This window comes from Eubalaena glacialis, chromosome 4 (assembly GCF_028564815.1).
Source record: "Eubalaena glacialis isolate mEubGla1 chromosome 4, mEubGla1.1.hap2.+ XY, whole genome shotgun sequence".
Taxonomy (NCBI): domain Eukaryota; kingdom Metazoa; phylum Chordata; class Mammalia; order Artiodactyla; family Balaenidae; genus Eubalaena; species Eubalaena glacialis.
The window spans coordinates 42,547,496-42,567,679 of NC_083719.1; the positions used below are offsets into that span (position 1 = coordinate 42,547,496).

General features: G+C 38.0%; 1 protein-coding gene across 1 annotated transcript in view; it reads right to left on the reverse strand.

Annotated features, from left to right (window-relative positions):
- The window catches only part of CDC20B (cell division cycle 20B), a 62,276-nt gene that overhangs the window by 18,464 nt on the left and 23,628 nt on the right, over positions 1-20,184 (reverse strand). Inside the window, exons 3-7 of the mRNA XM_061187792.1 lie at positions 18,658-18,877; positions 14,673-14,803; positions 11,800-11,893; positions 4,991-5,107; positions 837-1,033 (exon numbers count right to left, since the gene is read on the reverse strand). Coding sequence (XP_061043775.1) covers positions 837-1,033; positions 4,991-5,107; positions 11,800-11,893; positions 14,673-14,803; positions 18,658-18,877 — 759 coding nt within the window. The remainder of the gene's footprint in view (positions 1-836; positions 1,034-4,990; positions 5,108-11,799; positions 11,894-14,672; positions 14,804-18,657; positions 18,878-20,184) is intronic.

Below are 20,184 nucleotides of genomic sequence, written 5' to 3' on the forward strand. Positions count from 1 at the left end.
TTAAAGTTCCCCAGGTGAAGTCAATGGGCTGCAAAGGGTTGAGAATCACTATGACACTTCTAGTTCCTTCAAATTGTGGGAATTCCAAACCTGGAAATTCACCTATAGTTATCAACAAATAAAATTTGAGTGCCTAGACACTTTGTAAAGTCAGGAATTCTATTTACTGCTAAAAGACTCCTTTTCTGCCAGCTATAAATGATACTCTGACCCATATTAGGAATGAGAACTTTGGCATAAGAAGAAATCATGACATAACCCTCATAGTATCCAGTATCATTACAGAGATGAGAAAACAGGAGAGCCATCTGTGGCCCGCCAAAGTCATTGAACACCTGAGCAATATTGTTTACACTATTGCTAATAAACAACAATAACAAAAATGGTACATGAGAAATTAGATAGATTGACGGAAACTTGGTAAGCTCCCATTTCAGAGTGCCTATTAGAAAAAAAATTCACTCATTTTAAGTAACTCTACTCCTGATCATGGCTTAAGGTGAGAAAGGAAGACTGGAAGGTTGTCTTCTTCTCTCCAAAGTCCTAAAACTGGGGATCTCATAAGTCCAACTTTAGTCCGAGAGAAAGAATGGGGGAAAAAAGGAAATGTGACAGAAAGAAAGCTTGTGTGAAAAAACTAAGCAGAGTATCCCTACATCCTCATTAAACACTATTCAGAAAAGACCCAAAATGATATATCCTCTTACTCCCCATAGCTTCAAGTACCACATCTACTATAGTTTCTTTATTTTATAATAACCTGTTATTAAAAGTCAATCTTAGTTATCTAGCAACTATACAGAACACATTATGACAAAGAAAAAGTTGTCCAGTACTTGCACTTCTCCCTCGCTGGTACCAACTGCCAGGCAGGTTCCCTCTTTTGTCCAGGACACAGAAGATATATAGTTACAAGTGACACTTAAGTCTATATTTTCAATCCTATTGTGATTATCCCCATTCCAGATGTATACAGAAGATCCAAGGGCTATAGCAACAAGATTTTGAAAATTCCAGTCCAGGATATTCAGATCTATAAGAAAAGCATTTCAAATTAGGGTGATTATACAGCCAAATAAAAATATTTTCAAATAACTTTATTTATAGGTAGAGGAGAAAGATTGATAACTTCCCTATGGTCAGCTGGAAAACAGATGGATCCAAGCAGACCATGAGAAGTTCAAAAATGAAAGCTGGAATAGAATCTTGTATCAAGATACACAGTGTAATAAGCAATAACACTTACCATTTATGCTCTTATATACTTATTTAGAGGCATTTAGAAAACTTGGCAGTTTCATCTACCATTAAAAATATAAATGGATTTCATCTAACAGATCATTAAAATTTAAAAGCATGTAATTCTTATGGAGACATCCTCGGACCTAGAATATACATATGGGAGATGACACCATCATTGCTAATCAAAAGGCAACCCAATTACAGTATATCTAGAAGAGGTGGTCTCTGGCTTATTTATGATATCTAGAAGTTCTTAGTAGTATTCTCTATCTTACCCTGTAAGAATCATATGACTGCTCAGAGAAACCCTATTTGTATGAACACATACTAAACTGTACCCTAACTTATTTCTTATAAGACAGAAAATCCTATCCCGATTGACACATATCAGTACAAAACTATGAAGCACACCAGTTTCACTAGAGCAGTCTAATCCCCTATAACTCATCCTTCCCACTGATGCAAACTACAAACTCTGAACAAAATTCAAAAAACAAATACCTGAGAACTCTGGAAAATAAGCAAAAGCAGGTAAACCAAGTAAGGGAGTGAAAACTTGGAGAAGCAATCTGCCCAGGGGTGAGTTTTCCATTTTTTTCCTCACACGGCTTTACCCTGAGCGTGGGCCCCAATCATGGAGTAACACCAGCAGCTCAAACTCTGATAGAAAGCCCACCATGTCGCTGGTCAAAGAAACCAGAGAAAGGAGCCTGAAGTAGCCAAAGTGTGAGGAGAAAGCCTGGGAGGGATGGGAGGGGAGCCACAGAAAGGCATCCTCTAATTGTGAGTACATAAACCCACAGACATCTCAGACTAACCCCGAATCGTGTAAGTGCAGGGAAAACTCAAATTACCCAATCTAAAGAACATGGAGGAAATGTAAAATAGATAGCTAGTGGGAAGCAGTCGCATAGCACAGGGAGATCAGCTCGGTGCTTTGTGACCAGCTAGAAGGGTGGGATAGGGAGGGTGGGAGGGAGGGAGATGCAAGAGGGAAGAGATATGGGGATATATGTATATGTATAACTGATTCACTTTGTTATAAAGCAGAAACTAACACACCATTGTAAAGCAGTTATTCTCCAATAAAAACGTTAAAAAATTAATTAATAAAATAAAATAAAAAATAAAGAACATGGAGGGAAAAAAATTTTAAAGAAATGGACAGAACCTCAGGGATTTGTGGGATAATATCCACAGATCTAACATATGTGTAATTGGAGTCAGGTCTTGGAAGCAAGAGAGCAAGGTTTCAAATGAGTTCTCACCAGAAACCACAGAGGCCAGAATTCAGTTGAACATCTTTAAAGTGCTGAAAAAATACATCTGGCAACCCGGAATTCTACATCAAGCCAAAATATCATGATAAGGGTAAGAGAGGTCTTTACCAACAGACCTGATCTGCAGGAAATACTAACAGAAGCTTTTGACTGAAAGGAAATTATATAAGAAGGAAATTTGGATCTTCAGGAATGAAGGAGAATGTTGTAATTGGTAAATATTTGGGTAAATATAAAGGACAATTTTTTCTCTCTTAAAATATTTAAAACACAAATACGTATGGCTTTTTAAAGTAAAACTTAACGATGGTGGAGTTTTCAATGCCTGTAGATTTAAAACATAGACAACTAAAGCAACTCTCCCAAAAAAGTTGGGGGCTGGGGAGACATATGTGACTGCAAGATTTTTACATACTGTGTGAAATATGCAACAGTAATTCTAAGTAGACTGAGAAAGTTTAGATTGCATTGCAATCCCTAGAGCTACAATTAAAAACATAATACAAGGAGATATAGCCAGAAAGCCAATAGATCAACTAAAATAGAGTAGAAGTCAAAAAGAAAAGATGCCCAAGGAATGAGACTTGGTGCATTCCAAATTTTAGGAGGCAGAGAGATAGAAGAGGAAGAGAAACCAGCAAAAAAAGACTAAGAAAGAGTGAACAGAAAACTAGGAGGCAAACCAAGACAGTGGGATATCAAGCAGGAGGGAGTGACCAACTGTCTCCAACGTGGCTGATAGAGTTAAGTAAATCAGCTCCAAGAAGTGACTGCTGGATTTAGCAATGAAGAGTTTTGGGTGATGTTTGGAAGAGCAGTTTCAATGGAATGGTGAGAGTTAAGAACTGACTAAAGCGGATTCAAAGACAATGGGGAAAGAAATAAGAAATTGTGAATATAGACATCTTTTGACAAGTTTTGCTGTCAAAGGGAGGACACAAAAGGGGTTATGGCCTGAAGGGGAAGTAGGGACAAAAGGTTTTTGTTTGCTTTTTTTTAATATGAGTGTTGTGCTTTTTAAACATCTCTTGAAATGAATTCTTCAATTTTCATTAGTCATGGCAATAAATTCTCTTAGAGAAGGAGGTATAGGAGGAGAATGGTAGGAGAACTGCTCCCTTTAATGATTTTGCTTTTTGCTGCTCATTCCTCTCTGTGAATGCTCCCCAGAAGCAGACCTCTTCCCTCTGCTCCTTTCTCCCTCACCAGGAGAGCTCACTAGGGCTCTCAGCTTCAATCATACTCATCTGACCTACACTCTAGCCTTTCCCCTCTTTCAACTACAAACCTCATTTCTAATAACCTGCCAGAAATGCTTGTATATCTCACTGTCTCCTCAAGTGTAATATTGCAAGAATAATCTTCCCTCCTCACACGACTTCTCCTGCTAACTTGTCTTCTCAGTGACACCATCCTTCCCCTGCTTCAAAACGTGGAATAATCTTAAACTTGTCCCTCTTCCCATATAGTTTTCTTCATGGAGAGAAAACAGTCCCTTACTTTTTGGTAGCTCTCCTGCTAAATGCATTCTGCATACTCTGCCATGAATTTTCCTTTGATATTTCTCCTAGTTGAGAATTCCCACAACAAATCTAAAAATCTACATCAGGATTTGAAATATATCCATAATCTGCATCCACCTCCTATTCACCAGTCCCCAGTGTATCCTCTTCATTGCCATTAATTACCATGAATTACCAACATCCTGCCTTTGTTCATGCTGCTAACACCACTGCAAATGCTCTATCTTCTCTCTTCCACTCCTCCAAGTCCTACCCATCTTTTAAGACCCATCTCAAGTCTGAGTGTCTCCACAAAGCCTTTCTGGACAAATCCAAAGATCAGCAAACTACTTACAGTCCTTATAACTCCTTAAACCCCACAATTTATTATTTATACTCTACATTGGCATGTTGGTAGCAGGTCAATGTGGGTTAGTCCCATCTTCCCAACTAGATCACAAGCTAGTGACATAAGAAGAAGCTAGAGACAAAGAGCCAATGTGGTTGTTTGATAAGATTTATCCATGTTTAAAATATAAGCAAAAAGAGTGGATATATGTGTATGTATAACAGATTCACTTTGCTGTATACCTGAAACTAACACAACATAGTAAATCAACTATACTCCAATAAAAATTTTTTAAATAAAAAATAAAAGTAGTGAGTGTAAATAAATAAATAAAAGATAAGAAAAAGAATAGGCCACCATTTATACACTTCATTCTAACACAGTAAAACGTAATGTGTAGTTCTTGTGCCTCACCAAGACCAACAATACCCATTCCTGAACATGAAAATTCCACAATGAAAAAACCACTATATTAACCATATTTGGATGGTACACCATTTAAGCATGAGGCACAAGGCCATCTGGTTCTTCCAGAATCAAATTTCAAGTTTATGCCAGAGCACAGAATACATTTTGTCATTTCAACTTTTCAATTCATGATCTAAGCAATAACTTACAATAGTCATTTCGAAGAGCGGTAAGATGAATCTTCACCTCTGGTTGGAGTATGGAATAGTTTATATCACTGAACCTTTGAATGTGGAAGTATTCATCTCTGACTCCATCACTGCAGCCTACAAGAAATGAACAGCTCTACACTGTAATCCTGAAAACAAAATCTTTATCCTTGCAGGTATTAAGAGATAAGGGGGTGTAAAACAAAGTGGTCATCATGATAAAATTGAATTATAAGTTGCAGGGGGAGGAAAGGAAGAAAAAGACTTCAGTATTAATTTAAACAATTTTTAAAAAAATATTCAATGACATTTTCTAATAAAAAGCACATGAATACCAGGCCTAAATGTAATGACAGATTTTGTGGGGAGCACACAGAGACACTACATCATGCTTTGAATATTTATTCTGTCACTTGAGATTTTAAAACCAAAGTAATGTTCACATATGCATGTATCTATAACATCAACAATTATCTAATAGACCTAAGCCCTACTCTGAGTCTTTGTCAATAAGACTGTTGAGTCATTGATTTTGGCTCTTTCTCTCACTGTTTCTGTACCAGAGCACACAGAGTTACTTTTGGCTAGTGTTACCCATGACTATCTGAATTCAAGGTTATATCTTGTGCTCAGTTTTACTTCTCATCAAATGACCCCACTAAGTCTAAACCACAAGCCACTGTCTTTTCATCTTTCCAACCACTTGGCTTGTAATCAAACTGAGAATGACATGATCAACAGGAAATGAGCCCACCCAGGTAACTTGTGGTCCTACGACCACATGGCTTCTGATAAAAGAATGAGAGCTTCACAATGCTATACCAAGAAGCCAGATTGTTACTCATAGTCACAACGTTAACTATGAAAACCTGCAGTTGTGGGCAGAACTACAAGGTTACTAGAAATACATACTCAAGCACTGCTGATAAAGGTTCAAAAAAAAAATCAAGTACAAACTTCCAGTTACAAAATAAATAAGTCATGAGAATTTAATGTAAAGCATGTATGGCATCTTTGAAAGTTGCTTAAAAAGTAGATCTTAAAAGTTCTCAACACAAGAAAAAAATTCTGTAACTATATCTGGTGACAGTTGTAAACTAAACTTATTGTGGTGATCATTTTGCAATATATACAAATATATCATTACATTGCACACCTGAAGCTAACATAATGTTCTATATTAAAAAAAAAAAAAAAGCAATACCCAAAGAATCAACAAAAAACTCCTGGAACTAATGAGTGATTATAGAAAGATATAAGATTAATATACAAAAGTCAACTGCTTTCTTATATACCAGCAATAAGCAATTGGAATTTAAAATTAAAAGCACAATACCATTTATATAAGTATCTCAAAAATGAAAAACTTAGGTATAAATCTAACAAAATATGTACAAGATCTATGTGAGGAAAACTACAAAACTCTAATCAAAGAAAAGCTAAATAAATGAAGACATATTCCATGTACATGGATAAAAAGACTCAGTATTATCAACATGTTAGCTCTTTCCACCTTGATTTATTGATTCAGTGCTATACCAGTTAAAATCCCAACAAGTTATTTTGTGGACACTGACAAGCTGATTTTAAAGTGTATATGGAGAAAAGTCAACACAATGTTGAAGGAGAAGAACCAAGCTGAAGGACCTACACTATCTGACTTTAAGACTCACTAAAAAGCTACAATAATCAAGACAGTGTAGTATTGGCAAAAGAACAGACAAATAGATCAATGGAACAGAATAGAGAGCCCAGAAATAGAGCCCCACAAATATAGTCAACGGATCTTTGACAAAGGAGCAAAGGCAATACAATGGAGAAAAGTCAGTTTTTTCAACAAATGGTGTTGGAACAACTGGACATCCACACGCAATCTGGAAAAAAAACATAAATCACTTTGCTGTACACCTGAAGCTAACACAATGTTGTAAATCAACTATACTTCAATTTTAAAAAATGTATCTAAACACAGACCTTATACCCTTCTCAAAAATTAACTCACAATGGATCGTGGACCTAAAAGTAAAACACAAAGCTATAAAACTCCTAGAAAATAACACAGGAGAAAATCTAGATGTCCTTGGTTTTGGCAGTGACTTTTTTTTTTTTTTTTTTTTTTTTCGGCCACACCACACAGCTTACAGGATCTTAGTTCCCCGACCAGGGATTGAACCCGGGCCCATGGCAGTGAAAGCACTGAGTCCTAATTCAACTGGACCACCAGGGAATTCCCTGGCAGTGACTTTTTAAATACAACACCAAAAGCATGATCCATGAAAGAAATCACTGATATGCTGGACTTCATTAAAATTAGAAACTTCTGCTCTGCAAAAGACATGTCTAAAGAATGAGAAGATAAACCACAGACTGAGAAAAAATAAACCACAGACTGAGAAAAAAAAACATATGTGATAAAGGACTGTTATCCAAAACATACAAAGAAACTCTTAAACCTCAACAATAAGAAAACAAAAAACTCAATTTAAAAATGGGCAAAAGATCTGGACACCTCACCAAAGAAGATGGCAAATAAGCATAAGAAAATATGTTCAACATCATATTTCATTAGAGAATTGCAAGTTAAAACAATAATGAGACACCACTGCACATCTGTTAGAATGGCCAAAATCCAAAACACTGACAAACACCAAATTCTGGCAAGGATGTGGAACAACAGGAGCTTTCATTCATTGCTGGTGGGAATGCAAAATGGTACAGCCACTTTGGAAGACAGTTTGGCGGTTTCATATGAAACTAAATATGCTCTTATCATACAATCCAGCAAACACACTCCTTGGTATTTACCCAAGTGAGTAGAAAGCTTATGTCCACAGAGAAACCTTCACACAGATGTTTATAGCAGCTTTATTCATAATTGCCAAAACTTGGAAGCAACCAAGATGTCTTTGAGTAGGTGAATGGATAAATAAACTGTGGTACATCCAGACAATAGAATATCATTTAGCGCTAAAAAGAAATGAGCTATGAAGCCATGAGAAGACATGGAGGACACTTAAATGCATATTACTAAATGAAAGAAGCCAATCTGAAAAGGCTACACACTGTATGATTCCAATTAAATGACATTCTAGGAAAGGCAAAACTATGGATACAGTGAAAAGTTTGCCAGGGTTAGAGGAGGAGGGAGAGATGAATAGGTGAAGTACAAAGGATTTTTAGAACAGTGAAACTACTCTATGTGCTGTTATAACGGTGGCTACATGTCATTACACATTGGTCAAAATCCACAGAATACACAACATCAAGAGTGAACCCTAATGTAAACTATGGGCTTTGGGCGATAACAGTGTGTCAATGTATGTTCATCGATGATAACAAATGTACTATTCTAGTGTGGGATGTTGGTAGCGGGGGAAGTTGTGCATGTGTTGGGGCAGGGGATATAGGAGAACTCTCTGTATTTTCCGTTCAATTTTTTTGTGAACTCAAAACTTCTCTAAAGAATAGGATGGATGGATGGATAGATTGTAGACAGATAGATAGATAGATACATAGATACATAGAGATAGATCTCTTAGGATAACAAAATAATACAGGTACATTCTCTCTGCCTTTATAGAATATACAATTTCTATTCTACATCAAATCTTCAGCATGTTACAGAAACACAAACTTGTTGCTGATCAGATCAGAAGAAATGGGAGAGCTAAGGTAAGACGTGTCCCCAGATATTTTATTTTGCTTTTAAGAAATTATAACTCTAAGGAAAAGGATAAAGAAGTAAAGGATAAGTTTCACTCATTCATCCAACTGTACATTCCCAAACCTCCCAAAAGAATATTCAGCAGGCCTTAACCTTTTTGTGCCTATTTTTAGGCATCTAACTCCGTTTTTGTCCCTTTTATACTGCTGGGAAACAGAGGCATGAAAAATACACATGCACAAAGTTATCTTATCCCAGAGGGAAATTTAACAGGCAAGTTTCCCTGGCATTTATGAGTTGAACCACTAGTTCTCTTAAGTTTCTCTCACAGAGCTAGGCTCCTAATCAATTATTTTCCAACCATGATAACAATCTCATGAATGACACAAAGACTTCCAAGATGGAAAGAGGAAGTAGGAAGGAGAACACGTGGGGCACAGGGTAAATTTGACTTTGGGGGCACTAAATGCAGCATGGAAGGAGGACCTTCTAGAAACTGCCACAGTAGCAATATCTCCCCACTGCATGGCTGCAGAGTCGCCCTGATGCACACATGACATCACCACCCAAAGATTTCTACCAGCTTTGGCCCCAATAGGTATACTTACAAGTCACAGGAGGTGCCTACTGTGAGGTTTCAGAGTCTTAGCAAATATGGGTGAGGCATGAAGAAATACTTTATATGCACAGCACCTGGATAAAATTTGTCCCAGTGATCCACTTGCCTAAGAGTAGTTACCTGGCTTATGTGGAATCTGTTTCACACTTTAACTCCCCTTAAAAGAATTAAGAACAGAGCCCTTCATAGAACATTCCTTTCAATCAGACTCTGCTTCCAACAGCCCGTGCCTTCAAATCTTCCTCAGTGCTGCCACCAAAGTCATCTTTCTAAAGCAGAGCAACAGACTTGCAGGTCAAGTCAGAAGAATGGCCACATAAGTGTATTTCCTCTGCCTCCTATTTTCAACCTCACTAGAATGACAGCAAATGACTTTTTTAAGGTGTGAAGATATAAGAACAAAGTATGGGAGTGAAATAGCAGTAAGAAGACATTACAGTAATTTTCTGCAAAATGGATAAAGGTTTGATAACTAACCAGGAGGAACATAAGAAATGACCCTCAAGTGCCTGTAGAGGGGGCATGGTGAAGAGAAGCAAGCTGATTTGTCTTGCAGAAACCCCACAAGGGGTCAGGGCTCAGAGGCACAGGGAAGGTTTAGAATGAGATGAGTTTGGTTATAAGACTGTCAAGTTCACACACACACACACACACACACAAATACCCTGTACATACACACACGTGCACATGTCAAAAGAAATCAGATGTTTACTCCCTGAATAAACCCAAAAAATGACAACCTCTTAACTCAAGAGCACCAGCAAAAACAGATAGAGTGAAAATTGTCATAGTGAATTTGGCAGGTCACAGCTCTTTACCTTAGTACTATTTCCAGAACACCACACATTTCAGGAAGCTTCACTGAAGCTTTCTTCACACTGAAAGAGGGAAACCAAAACTACTGCGGGAGGAGCTAAGCAAAGAAAGACAATTCATGAAGAACAGCAATCCTTCCAAAACTGTATGTGAAATTTTTTCAGAGAAATAAGAGAAAATAGTATATACATGAAGCATGAACAGGATGCTGGAAAGAGAGAAAGAGAGAAGGAAGGAAGGAAGGAAGGAAGGAAGGAAGGAAGGAAGGAAGGAAGGAAGGAAGAGAGGGAGGGAGGGAGGAAGGGGTATAGGGGAGAGAGAGAGAGCGAAAGAGAGAGAAAGAGAGGCCTGACAGTGTCTAAGAAACTTTAAAATTAAAACTAGGATAGCCAAAATAAAAAATTTAATCGCAAGGCTAGTGGACAGAATGAGGTAACCACCTACAAAGTAGAAGAAAAAGTGAGATGAAAAATAGAATAGAAAAAAATAAGAGAACTAATCCAGAAGGACCAACAATTATGGTCAACATTTCAGAAAGAAAGAAAAAAGAAACAAAGGTGAAGAAATTACTAAAGAATATTTCAAAAAACTTTCCAAGAATTAAAAGACATGGGTCTCCAAGATTGAAAAGATCCACCAGTGGGCTTGTCAGTTATAATGAGGTTTGTTTTTTTTTAATCTACACGAAGCTTTATCATCATGAAATTTTAAAACACTAATGATAAGAGATTTTTCTATGTGCATTCAGAGAGAAAAAGCAGGTGGCATACAAAGGACAGGAAGTCACAACATCATATAACTTCTCAGCAGCAACAGTGGATGCTAGAAAACAATAAAGCAATGCCTTTTTTCACAAAATTCTGAGTGAAGCTAGAATCTGTAGCCAGCCAAACTATGAATCAAGTGTAAAAGTAGAGTAAGCACATTTTCAGACCAGCAAACCCAGAAAGAGCACAACATGGCTGCCAGGAAATAGCAGATCTAACATCAGAGAAGAGAAGTCCCAGAATCACAGCTGTGGGACTGGCCAAGAGAGCAGCGTGTTCAGCAGGCTCTGGGTAGGAGGCCACCAAGGAAAACAAGAACTGATGTGGGTGGGTACGTGGAAAATGTTATTGATGGCTGTGGAACAAAACATGGGAGCATTTAGGGAAAACAGTCATAGTTTCACAGGTATCTAATAAATGAAAAAATAAAGCAACTTTTTAATTCTAGGGGAAAAAAAGGTTATACTAGAAAAGAGGCATAGTTATAGTATACTATTTGGCTTGACAGGAAATAATAGTTTTATAGTAATATGATGTAAATGTTAAATACTAATTTTACTCTTTAAAAGTGTAATATAAATAGACTGAGGGAGGTGAATGAAACAGGAGGAGAGCTAAGTTCTTACTATGCTAGAAAGTTGTGATAAAGTCTAAAATTGTAAAAAAAAAAAAAAATAGCAGTTTACAAATATTATTTAGAACATAGATGTAAATACCAGGGGGCATAGCTGGAAGAGCTAAGGGTGGTTGCCTCTGGGAAATGGGAAGTGGTGGTAGGGATGGTTAAGACAGAGGATCACGAGAATTCTCTACATTTTACAATTATGTTGAGTTTGTTCTAATAAATATAAAAATAAAATATTTTACGATAAGGAAGAAATGAAGGAGGCAGGGAGATAGGAGGGTAGGAAAGAAGGACAAACAGAAAATCTTTGGCCCATACCTTTCCAAATGCATTGGGATTGCTCGCAGAGCTGCATTTTCCCATTAACCTGCTGAGCCACTTTCTGGGTCGATAATAGCTGGTTTAAGCATTTCTGAAAACAAACACAAAGAGATTACTTGTTCAGAAACATATGTGTAATCTCAGATGTGTTGCATGGTATAGAATTAAAACTGCTAATTCACTACAAAGTTCAAAGACTACACATTACTGAAACCAACACTAGAATAATTGCCATTATTTATTAGCTAACCACTGTGTAATAAACACAGTGCTGAGAGTTTTACTGCTATATTATTTCTAATCTCCCCAACAACTCCAGAGGGAGGGTATCACTCAGCTACAATAAAATCCTCTTTTATTCTTCTGGCCTAAAAATCCTTTTAGCCCACAAACCAACCATATGCCAGTGACATCATCAAAGCCTTCAAGAACTGAAATGTCGTATTTCTAGTACTCTCTGAAATTAAAAGACCTCCTCAAAACAATAAAGTTGAGTATTAGTAAGAATGCTTTCCCCAAGAAAGATTTATTTCAAGGGGGGCCTCTCAACATTCAACCCAGAGATGGTCTCTCAGTCTGTTACTGAGATTTTCTCTGGACCTCAATTTTCCTCATCTGTAATATGTTGGGATTAAACTTATTATCTTAAAGGTCCTTTTCCACTAACACCTTTACCCATGAGAAATGGGAATATCAAGTCAGAGAGAGCTTAAGTAAATTGCCTAAATCTCCATGAGCACAAAAATCTGATTGCTATCTCTCTGGGCCAGTATATAAAGAGCACTCCTGATGTTCTTACTTCCAACTTCAATCAAAAACAGATGGCAAATTAGTAAAAAGGGGAAAGAAAAGTACTTATTCTAGAAATATAATAGTAAATAGTTAAAACACAGAAGATTCTCTTTTTTCTCTTTCACAACAATACATTTAATCACTGGATCACCATACTTCAGACAGAAGTCTCTCTGCTGAGCATCATTTTGATATTTTGGTTTTCTTCCCAGATATTGTGTCACATAATAGGCATTGCCAGTCAATGAATCATGGATTTTTAGGTATTCAAAGTAGAGCAATTAATTATAAAGCAGGGTTTCACAACTTCAGAACTATTGGCAGGTAATGCATTATTGTGGTCTACTAAATACCTATCCCTGGTTGTGATCATCAAAAATGTCTTCAGACTTTGTCAGATGTCCCCTGGGGAGCAAAGTAGCCCCCGTTTGAGAAGCACTGGTATAAAATAACATTCCTACAATGACCTGCTGGCCAGTAGCTCAATGTAACTCTTCACAGATTCACTTCTTCAGAATCCCATAGTTATCCCAAAGCGGACCAAGGCATTGCCCAGACAGTGTGCTTCTGTTCGATATACCCAGGGATACTCTTCCCTAGGTGAGATCCACTTATTATCAGGTTGGCCAAGAAGTTCATTCGGGTTTTCCTGTAAGATCTGATGGAAAAACCCAAACGAACTTTTTGGCCAACCCAATACTTTAATGAGCAACTTGGCATAGAGCTGACTGGATATGAGAATTCTGAAGTCTCTAGAGTTATGCAGGTCTCATTGTGGAAACACCCTCCAGATGATCTCTGAGGACCACATGAAGACACACCTTTACTGTCAAGGTAAAAGACCTCACTTTATATATCTGCACCATTCTTGCTGATGTTTGACTTCCAATTAGTCATGACAACAAATGCTCTACATAAAGTAGTAAAAAGGCTTCCCTTATTCCCTGCCCAGGTTCTTCAGTGATGCTGGGTTGACGTTCTGGCTGGATAACAATTGCTATAACAATAGTAACTTGCCAACACCATTGTGACCCCACAGACAGAGCCACCAACTTTGCTGCCACGAGTTACCAGACAGCACAAGAGGAAGGAAAAGGGAAGTCATGATGGTCAGGGCAGTAAAAACTCCAAACAGCACCAGAGGGTGGAAAGGACAGTGGTGTTAATAGCCAGGCCTGGGCATGAGCTCAACAGCACCCATAGTTACCTCAATAGAACCCCTTGGCCATCCACCCACCCCAAACCCTTACCCAACAATAAGCACCCAGCAAAAGACCTGCTCTAATAACATTTGTTTCCAACTGCATATGAGTTCAAATAATTAAATTTTACATTCACAATATTTTATTGTTCCTCCAGCAAGATATATATGCCAAACACAGGAAGCACACACTCAATGAGTAACTTTGCCTAAATTGGGAATTTATGACATTCCTAGTTCAGTTTTCTAAATGAAACATTGATTCCTTCAGAGGCTCTTCATGGGATTTGATAAACCTAAAAACGTGCTACTGATATTTAATGTGCACAAAGGATTTAGGGCAGACTCCTATGATCTTAAAACCATAATAAATAAGATACTTAAAAGAATTAAATTAACTTAGTAGAGAAACTAAAAAACAACAACAACAAAGACGTAAGGGAAATATTTAAAAGACCATCTTATAGACGAAGAGTCAAACTGATTCTGAGAGACCCCAAAGGGCAGACCAAGTCACCACATACTTTCCAAATAGTTTGGAAATTATTGTACAAGAGAACTTTTGGCTGAGAGGAAACATACCATAGTACGTATAATTTTATTCTATTTTTAGTCTTTACCTTTTTGATGGTTAGTCTCATTTTCACTTTTTTGACTGATGCTAATTAAACACTTTTTTGTGTATTTGCCAGGTATTCTATTTCTTTTTGGAAATGCCTCTTTTCATGTCCTTCACAGACTCATTTTTTTCTATTAGGAACCCGTCATTTTCTTATTGATTTGTCATAGCAGCTAAGCCAGCTCTTACCTCACATTTGGGACTCAGTTGTCTGAGCTTCTCAAGATGTGAGATCTTCAGTTTTCTCTCTTTACCTACCTGGCCTTTTGAGGCAACAGTTTTCCTCTTGCCTCCATCCAGTGCATGAGGTGCCTTGCAAAAATGGAGAGCAGAGTTATTTGTTTCAAAACTTCCTTTGTTGGGGGTCTTCAGTGGCTCTTTGTAGGATCCTGCCAGAAAAACATTTAGCTTTGAATTTGGTTTTTAAAACAATATAATCTTTTAAACCTTTGGTTGGAGGTCAGCCCTTGGCATGTACCATAGAACAGAATGTGAAGATACAGGCCCTCATCTCTGCAAAATCCTGGGTGGGGTGGGGTGGAGAGGGTAGCACAGGGCCTATGCAGAGCACTGGGTTCATAAGTGAACACTGGATAAGAAATTGCCTCAATGGCTTCCAAAACCAGGAGGAAATGCTAAGATTAAAGACCTGACCCCAACAGCAGCAGCAGCTGAAATGCTTTATGTCTGCCTGGAAAGGACACATTTGCGGATTTGAAGAATGGATACAAACAGTTCAATAGTTTAAAATGATGGAGCGAAGGGTACCTGGTTTGCCCAGGCTGTGATCATCCCGCCAGGAAATCACTATGGGATGCTTGCCTTCCAATCATTGACATTCACTACATGATCATAAGCAAATCACTTTGCCTCTCCCTCTTCCTATTGCACAAAGATGTAAAGCTAGTTTGAGATGACTTTAGTAAGATACTTCCTAAGTTACAGTCATGGAAGAGTCAATGTTATTTACATTGTTATTGTCCAGTTCTAGTCTCTTCTCAAGACTGAAAAAGCCCTTTGCCATACTTAACTGCATTGAAAACTTTGACAAGTCATCTTCTAAAGCTAAATATCTGCTATATCACTTGTTCATCAGCGGAACTAAGGGGCCACTAGATTAAGTATCTTGGCCTTTTGCGATATGACAATCCCTTCTTCGTTTGGACAAATGTGTGCTAGATAAACTGTCACTAATGTTCCTAGAGCCCAACACCTCAATTTCTGGGCTATCCAAAGTCTAAGAGGAAGGAGGAATCCAGAGTCTAATTTCAAGGAGGAAAGAGGGATGAAAACATGAAATGTTCTGCAAAGTTTTACTTTTTTTTAAAGGCATTTCTTTTTTATTTTAATGTATTTTATTTATTTATTTATTTTTGGCCATGCTGGGTCTTCGTTGCTGCGTGCGGGCTTTCTCTAGTTGCGGCGAGGGGGTGTTACTCTTCGCACGGACTTCTCATTGCAGTGGCTTCCCTTGTTGTGGAGCACGGGCTCTAGGCGCGCAGGCTTCAGTAGTTGCAGCACACAGACTCAGTACTTGTGGCTTGCGGGCTCAGTAGTTGTGGCGCACAGGCTTAGTTGCCCCGCGGCATGTGGGATCTTCCCGGACCACGGATTGAACCCGTGTCCCCTGCATTGGCAGGCGGATTCTCAACCACTGTGCCACCAGGGAAGCCCCTTCTGCAACGTTTTAGATCTTACCCTTTGTCTTGCAAAATTATGCATCCTTGTTTTGTCTTATTTGTAGACAAGTAAAGAGGAGAAGAAGCCGGCTCTCTGAACCTCAAATGAGAAAGAAAAAGTTACAGTTGGATGCTAGTACTGACAATCACCCCAGTTATCAACAAAGAGGTCAGGTCCACCAGCCTAAGGAATCCGGGACCTCTCAGGTTTTGTCCACAGAGCATGACTGCAAATGAACCTCTCTGCAAACATCCCTTTTAGGATGGGAGGGTCTTCAGTGTTCACCCTTCTGGAACAAAAAGAAAGAAACCCCACCAGCAAAACACTGAGAAACCAATGTTTCTGATTAATATGCAGTATTAACTTAAATAGAAAATGAAATATACTTTCTTGTAAAATTATTTTGACTGATAATCTCTCTTAGAATTCTGAATTTCTCATGCAATGCTTTATTTGAAAATAATTAATTAATTAAGGACCTATGAAGGAAAAGGGAGCCCTTAATTTTAGCCAGAAATTCCTCTGATACAATTAGCATTAAAATCACCCCTCAATTAAAACATCTTTCAGAAGATAGCCATAAGGATGACCTTTCTTACAACCCTTTATCTCCTACTGCTTCAATCAGCTATTTTCTGTGTTGATACTTACTATTACAGGAAAATTTCACTGGTTTAAAAATGATTTGAGCTCCCTTTCAATCTGCAGGACTACGGTGCCTCACTGTGTCTAATGTCATTGAGAAAAGAGTGGCACTAAGTTACCATTTGTCTTAAACATGCTGATAAGACAATGACTTACGTTGCCTAGCATTTTAAAAAGGAAGAACAGAAATTAAATCACTAAGTGTCAAGTTTTGCTTCTGAAGGATGGGAATAAAAAAGGTTGTGCTCGTATTGGTGGGAATGTAAATTCATGCAGTCACTATGGAAAACAGTATGGAGGTTCCTCAGAAAAGTAAAAATAGAACTATCAGCAATGATCCAACAATTCCACTTCTGGGTATTTATCCAAAGGAAATGAAAATAGGATCTCTAAGAGATATCCACAATAGCCAAGATATGGAAACAACCTAAGTGTTCATCAACAGATGGACAAAGAAGATGGGGTATATAAACATACAATGAAATATTATTCAGCCATGAGAAAGAAGGAAATCCTGCCATTTTCAACATGGATAGGACTTGAAGGCATTAGGCTAAGTGAAATAAGTCAGACAGAGAAAGACAAATACTGTACGATCTCATTTATACCTGGAGTCTAAAAAAGCCGTACTCAGAGAAAGAGAGAGTAGAATGGTGGTTGCCAGGGGCTAAGGGGTGGGGAAAATGGGGAGGTGTCAGTCAAAGGGCACAAATTTCCCATTAGAAAATGAATAAACTCTGGGGATCTAATGTATAACATGATGATTATGGTTAACAATACTGTATTATACACTTGAAAACTGCTAAGAGAATAGATCTTAAATGTTCTCACCACAAAAAAATGGTAATTATGTGACGTGATGGCAATGTTAACTAACTCTATTGTGGTAATCATTTTGCAATACATAAGTGCATTGTGTCATCATGTCATACACCTTAAACCCACATAGTATTATATGTCAATTATATCTCAACTGGGACTTCCCTGGTGGTCCAGTGGGTAAGACTCCACACTCCCAATGCAGGGGGCCCGGGTTTGATCCCTGGTCCAGGAACTAGATCCTGCATGCATGCCACAACTAAGAGTCCACATGCCACAACCCATGCCACAACAAAGACCCAGCACAGCCAAAATAAATAAATCTCAATAAAGCTGGGAAAAAATTTTTTAAAGTTGTGCCAATATGAGACATATTTTAGAAGGAGAGCTTGTGTTTCAAAGCTTTGACAGGTTAATCCTGGATCCCTGCCCACCAGATCACAGCTTTGGTGCCAATTCCCCATCTCTGTCCCAGGCAGGCATTAGACTGTCCCACTCTCATCTTTCCTTCTCTTTGCTTCCCTCTTTTCTTGCTTCCCTCCACTCCCCTCATCTCTTCTCTTCTTTCTTCTTCTTATTCCTCCTCTCTCTCTCTCTGTCTCCTCTCTACTCTCCATCTCTCTCCTCTTCCTTCTTTTTCTTTCTCTTCCACTCATCCTCTCCTGTTTTCATCTTTTTCTTCTCCTATTTCATACCTAATTATTTCATTTCTAATACATCTTTTTCCTGACTGTTGTAGACAAGGAATCTTACCAGAGTCATCAAAAACTCTATACTTTACAAAACATAAGAGATACATATTTGTGTGTATACATATGTATGTATACACATATTTGTACATACTTAAAATCTTTACAAAAACAATCATCTACCAATGCAAATCTCAGAGACACATTTAAAATACAACATACTTTCTTCTGGTTTTGTTTCAGGCCTCCCCTTCCCCCTGGACCTGGAGATTTCTTATTCAAAGGGAGAAAAAGAGAAAAGCAGTTGACTAAATGTGACATCAGATATTTCTGTAAGACAAAGGTTCTCTCAGGAATACATCTTTTTTTTAAGATTTCAAAACTGGCCTGTGGCATTTTTATTACCTCACCTGGAATCAAGGTCTCTTTCTCAGGAGTTATCTTCAGCACAGTTTCTGGGAGGTCAGTTGTTGAATGCTCTTCCCCAAAGGAATGGGCTGCCACATCCCTGGTTTGGCTTTGCCGCCATCTTGTGGTAATTGGGCTACTGGCAACAGGAACTTCAGCGGATAGCCTCTTCGCAAAGTTGCTCTTGAAGTTAGAGTATGTTGGATTAACTGCATCAAATACCTATTTAACAACAAAAAGATCCATGATTTATAGTAGCTTCAATGATACAAAAATTAAAATTCCTTAAAAGAGAATTATAAACAACTCACCTAGTACATTTTACATATATATATATATATACACACATACACACATATATATATACCACACCTAGAGCCTCTGCTCAAGGGTCTGAAGACATACCAAAGCAGTTTCAGGAGTAATTATGTTTATGCTTATTACTATTACATACAAATATAAAATATGAAGTTGAATAACACTATATACTGATCATATAAGATGTTAATATAAAATCATAAAATTTCATAAAAGCATAAAATATCATAAAATCTGGAAATAAATAGCAATTTTCTAGTCCAATCCCATTTTTTTTTTTTAAATAAATTTATTTATTTAGTTTTGGCTGTGTTGGGTCTTCGTTTCTGTGCGAGGGCTTTCTCTAGTTGCGGCGAGCGGGGGCCACTCTTCATCGCGGTGCGCGGGCCTCTCACTGTTTCGGCCTCTCTTGTTGCAGAGCACAGGCTCCAGACACGCAGGCTCAGTAGTTGTGGCTCACGGGCCTGGTTGCTCCGCGGCATGTGGGATCTTCCCAGACCAGGGCTCGAACCCGTGTCCCCTGCATTGGCAGGCAGATTCTCAACCACTGCGCCACCAGGGAAGCCCCCAATCCCATTTTGAAGATGGGAAAACTGAGGCCTAACTTACTCAACTTCTGTCCATCCCCTCTGAGAAACACCAAGAGTTTGGTATTTACAGATCCTTTAGTGGTGAGCCATGCCATGTAGCTATGTGAAATTAAAATGCAAATGACAAATTGAAAATGAATTATTTTTTAACAAAATGACAGGCATGTTAGGTTAATATCTTTGTATAAAGGGCTCTTACAGAAATTTAGACAAGTTTATCATCCCAAGAGAAAAATGAGCATGGGACATAAAAAGACAATTCATAAAAGAGATATATAAATGCCCCAAATATATTCAAGCTCATTAATAATCAAAAATGCAAATTTAAAACAATAATGAGATGTTAGCAATGATTTTTTAAATGACAATTCCCAATGTTGAAGGTTCTGGAAACAAACACTGGCATACAGTGCTGGTGGAATGTCAATTAGTATCTGGAAAGGACAATTTGGCAATGTGTGTCAAAAGCCCTCAAATATGTGCCTAACCTGTACTGACCCAGCAATGTCACCTCTAAGAATTTAAGGAAGAAATCAAAGATTCCAGCATCTATTGATTGCTTACCATGTACAAATCCATATGTTAATGGCTTTACGCACATTCGTATTTAATCCTCTGAAA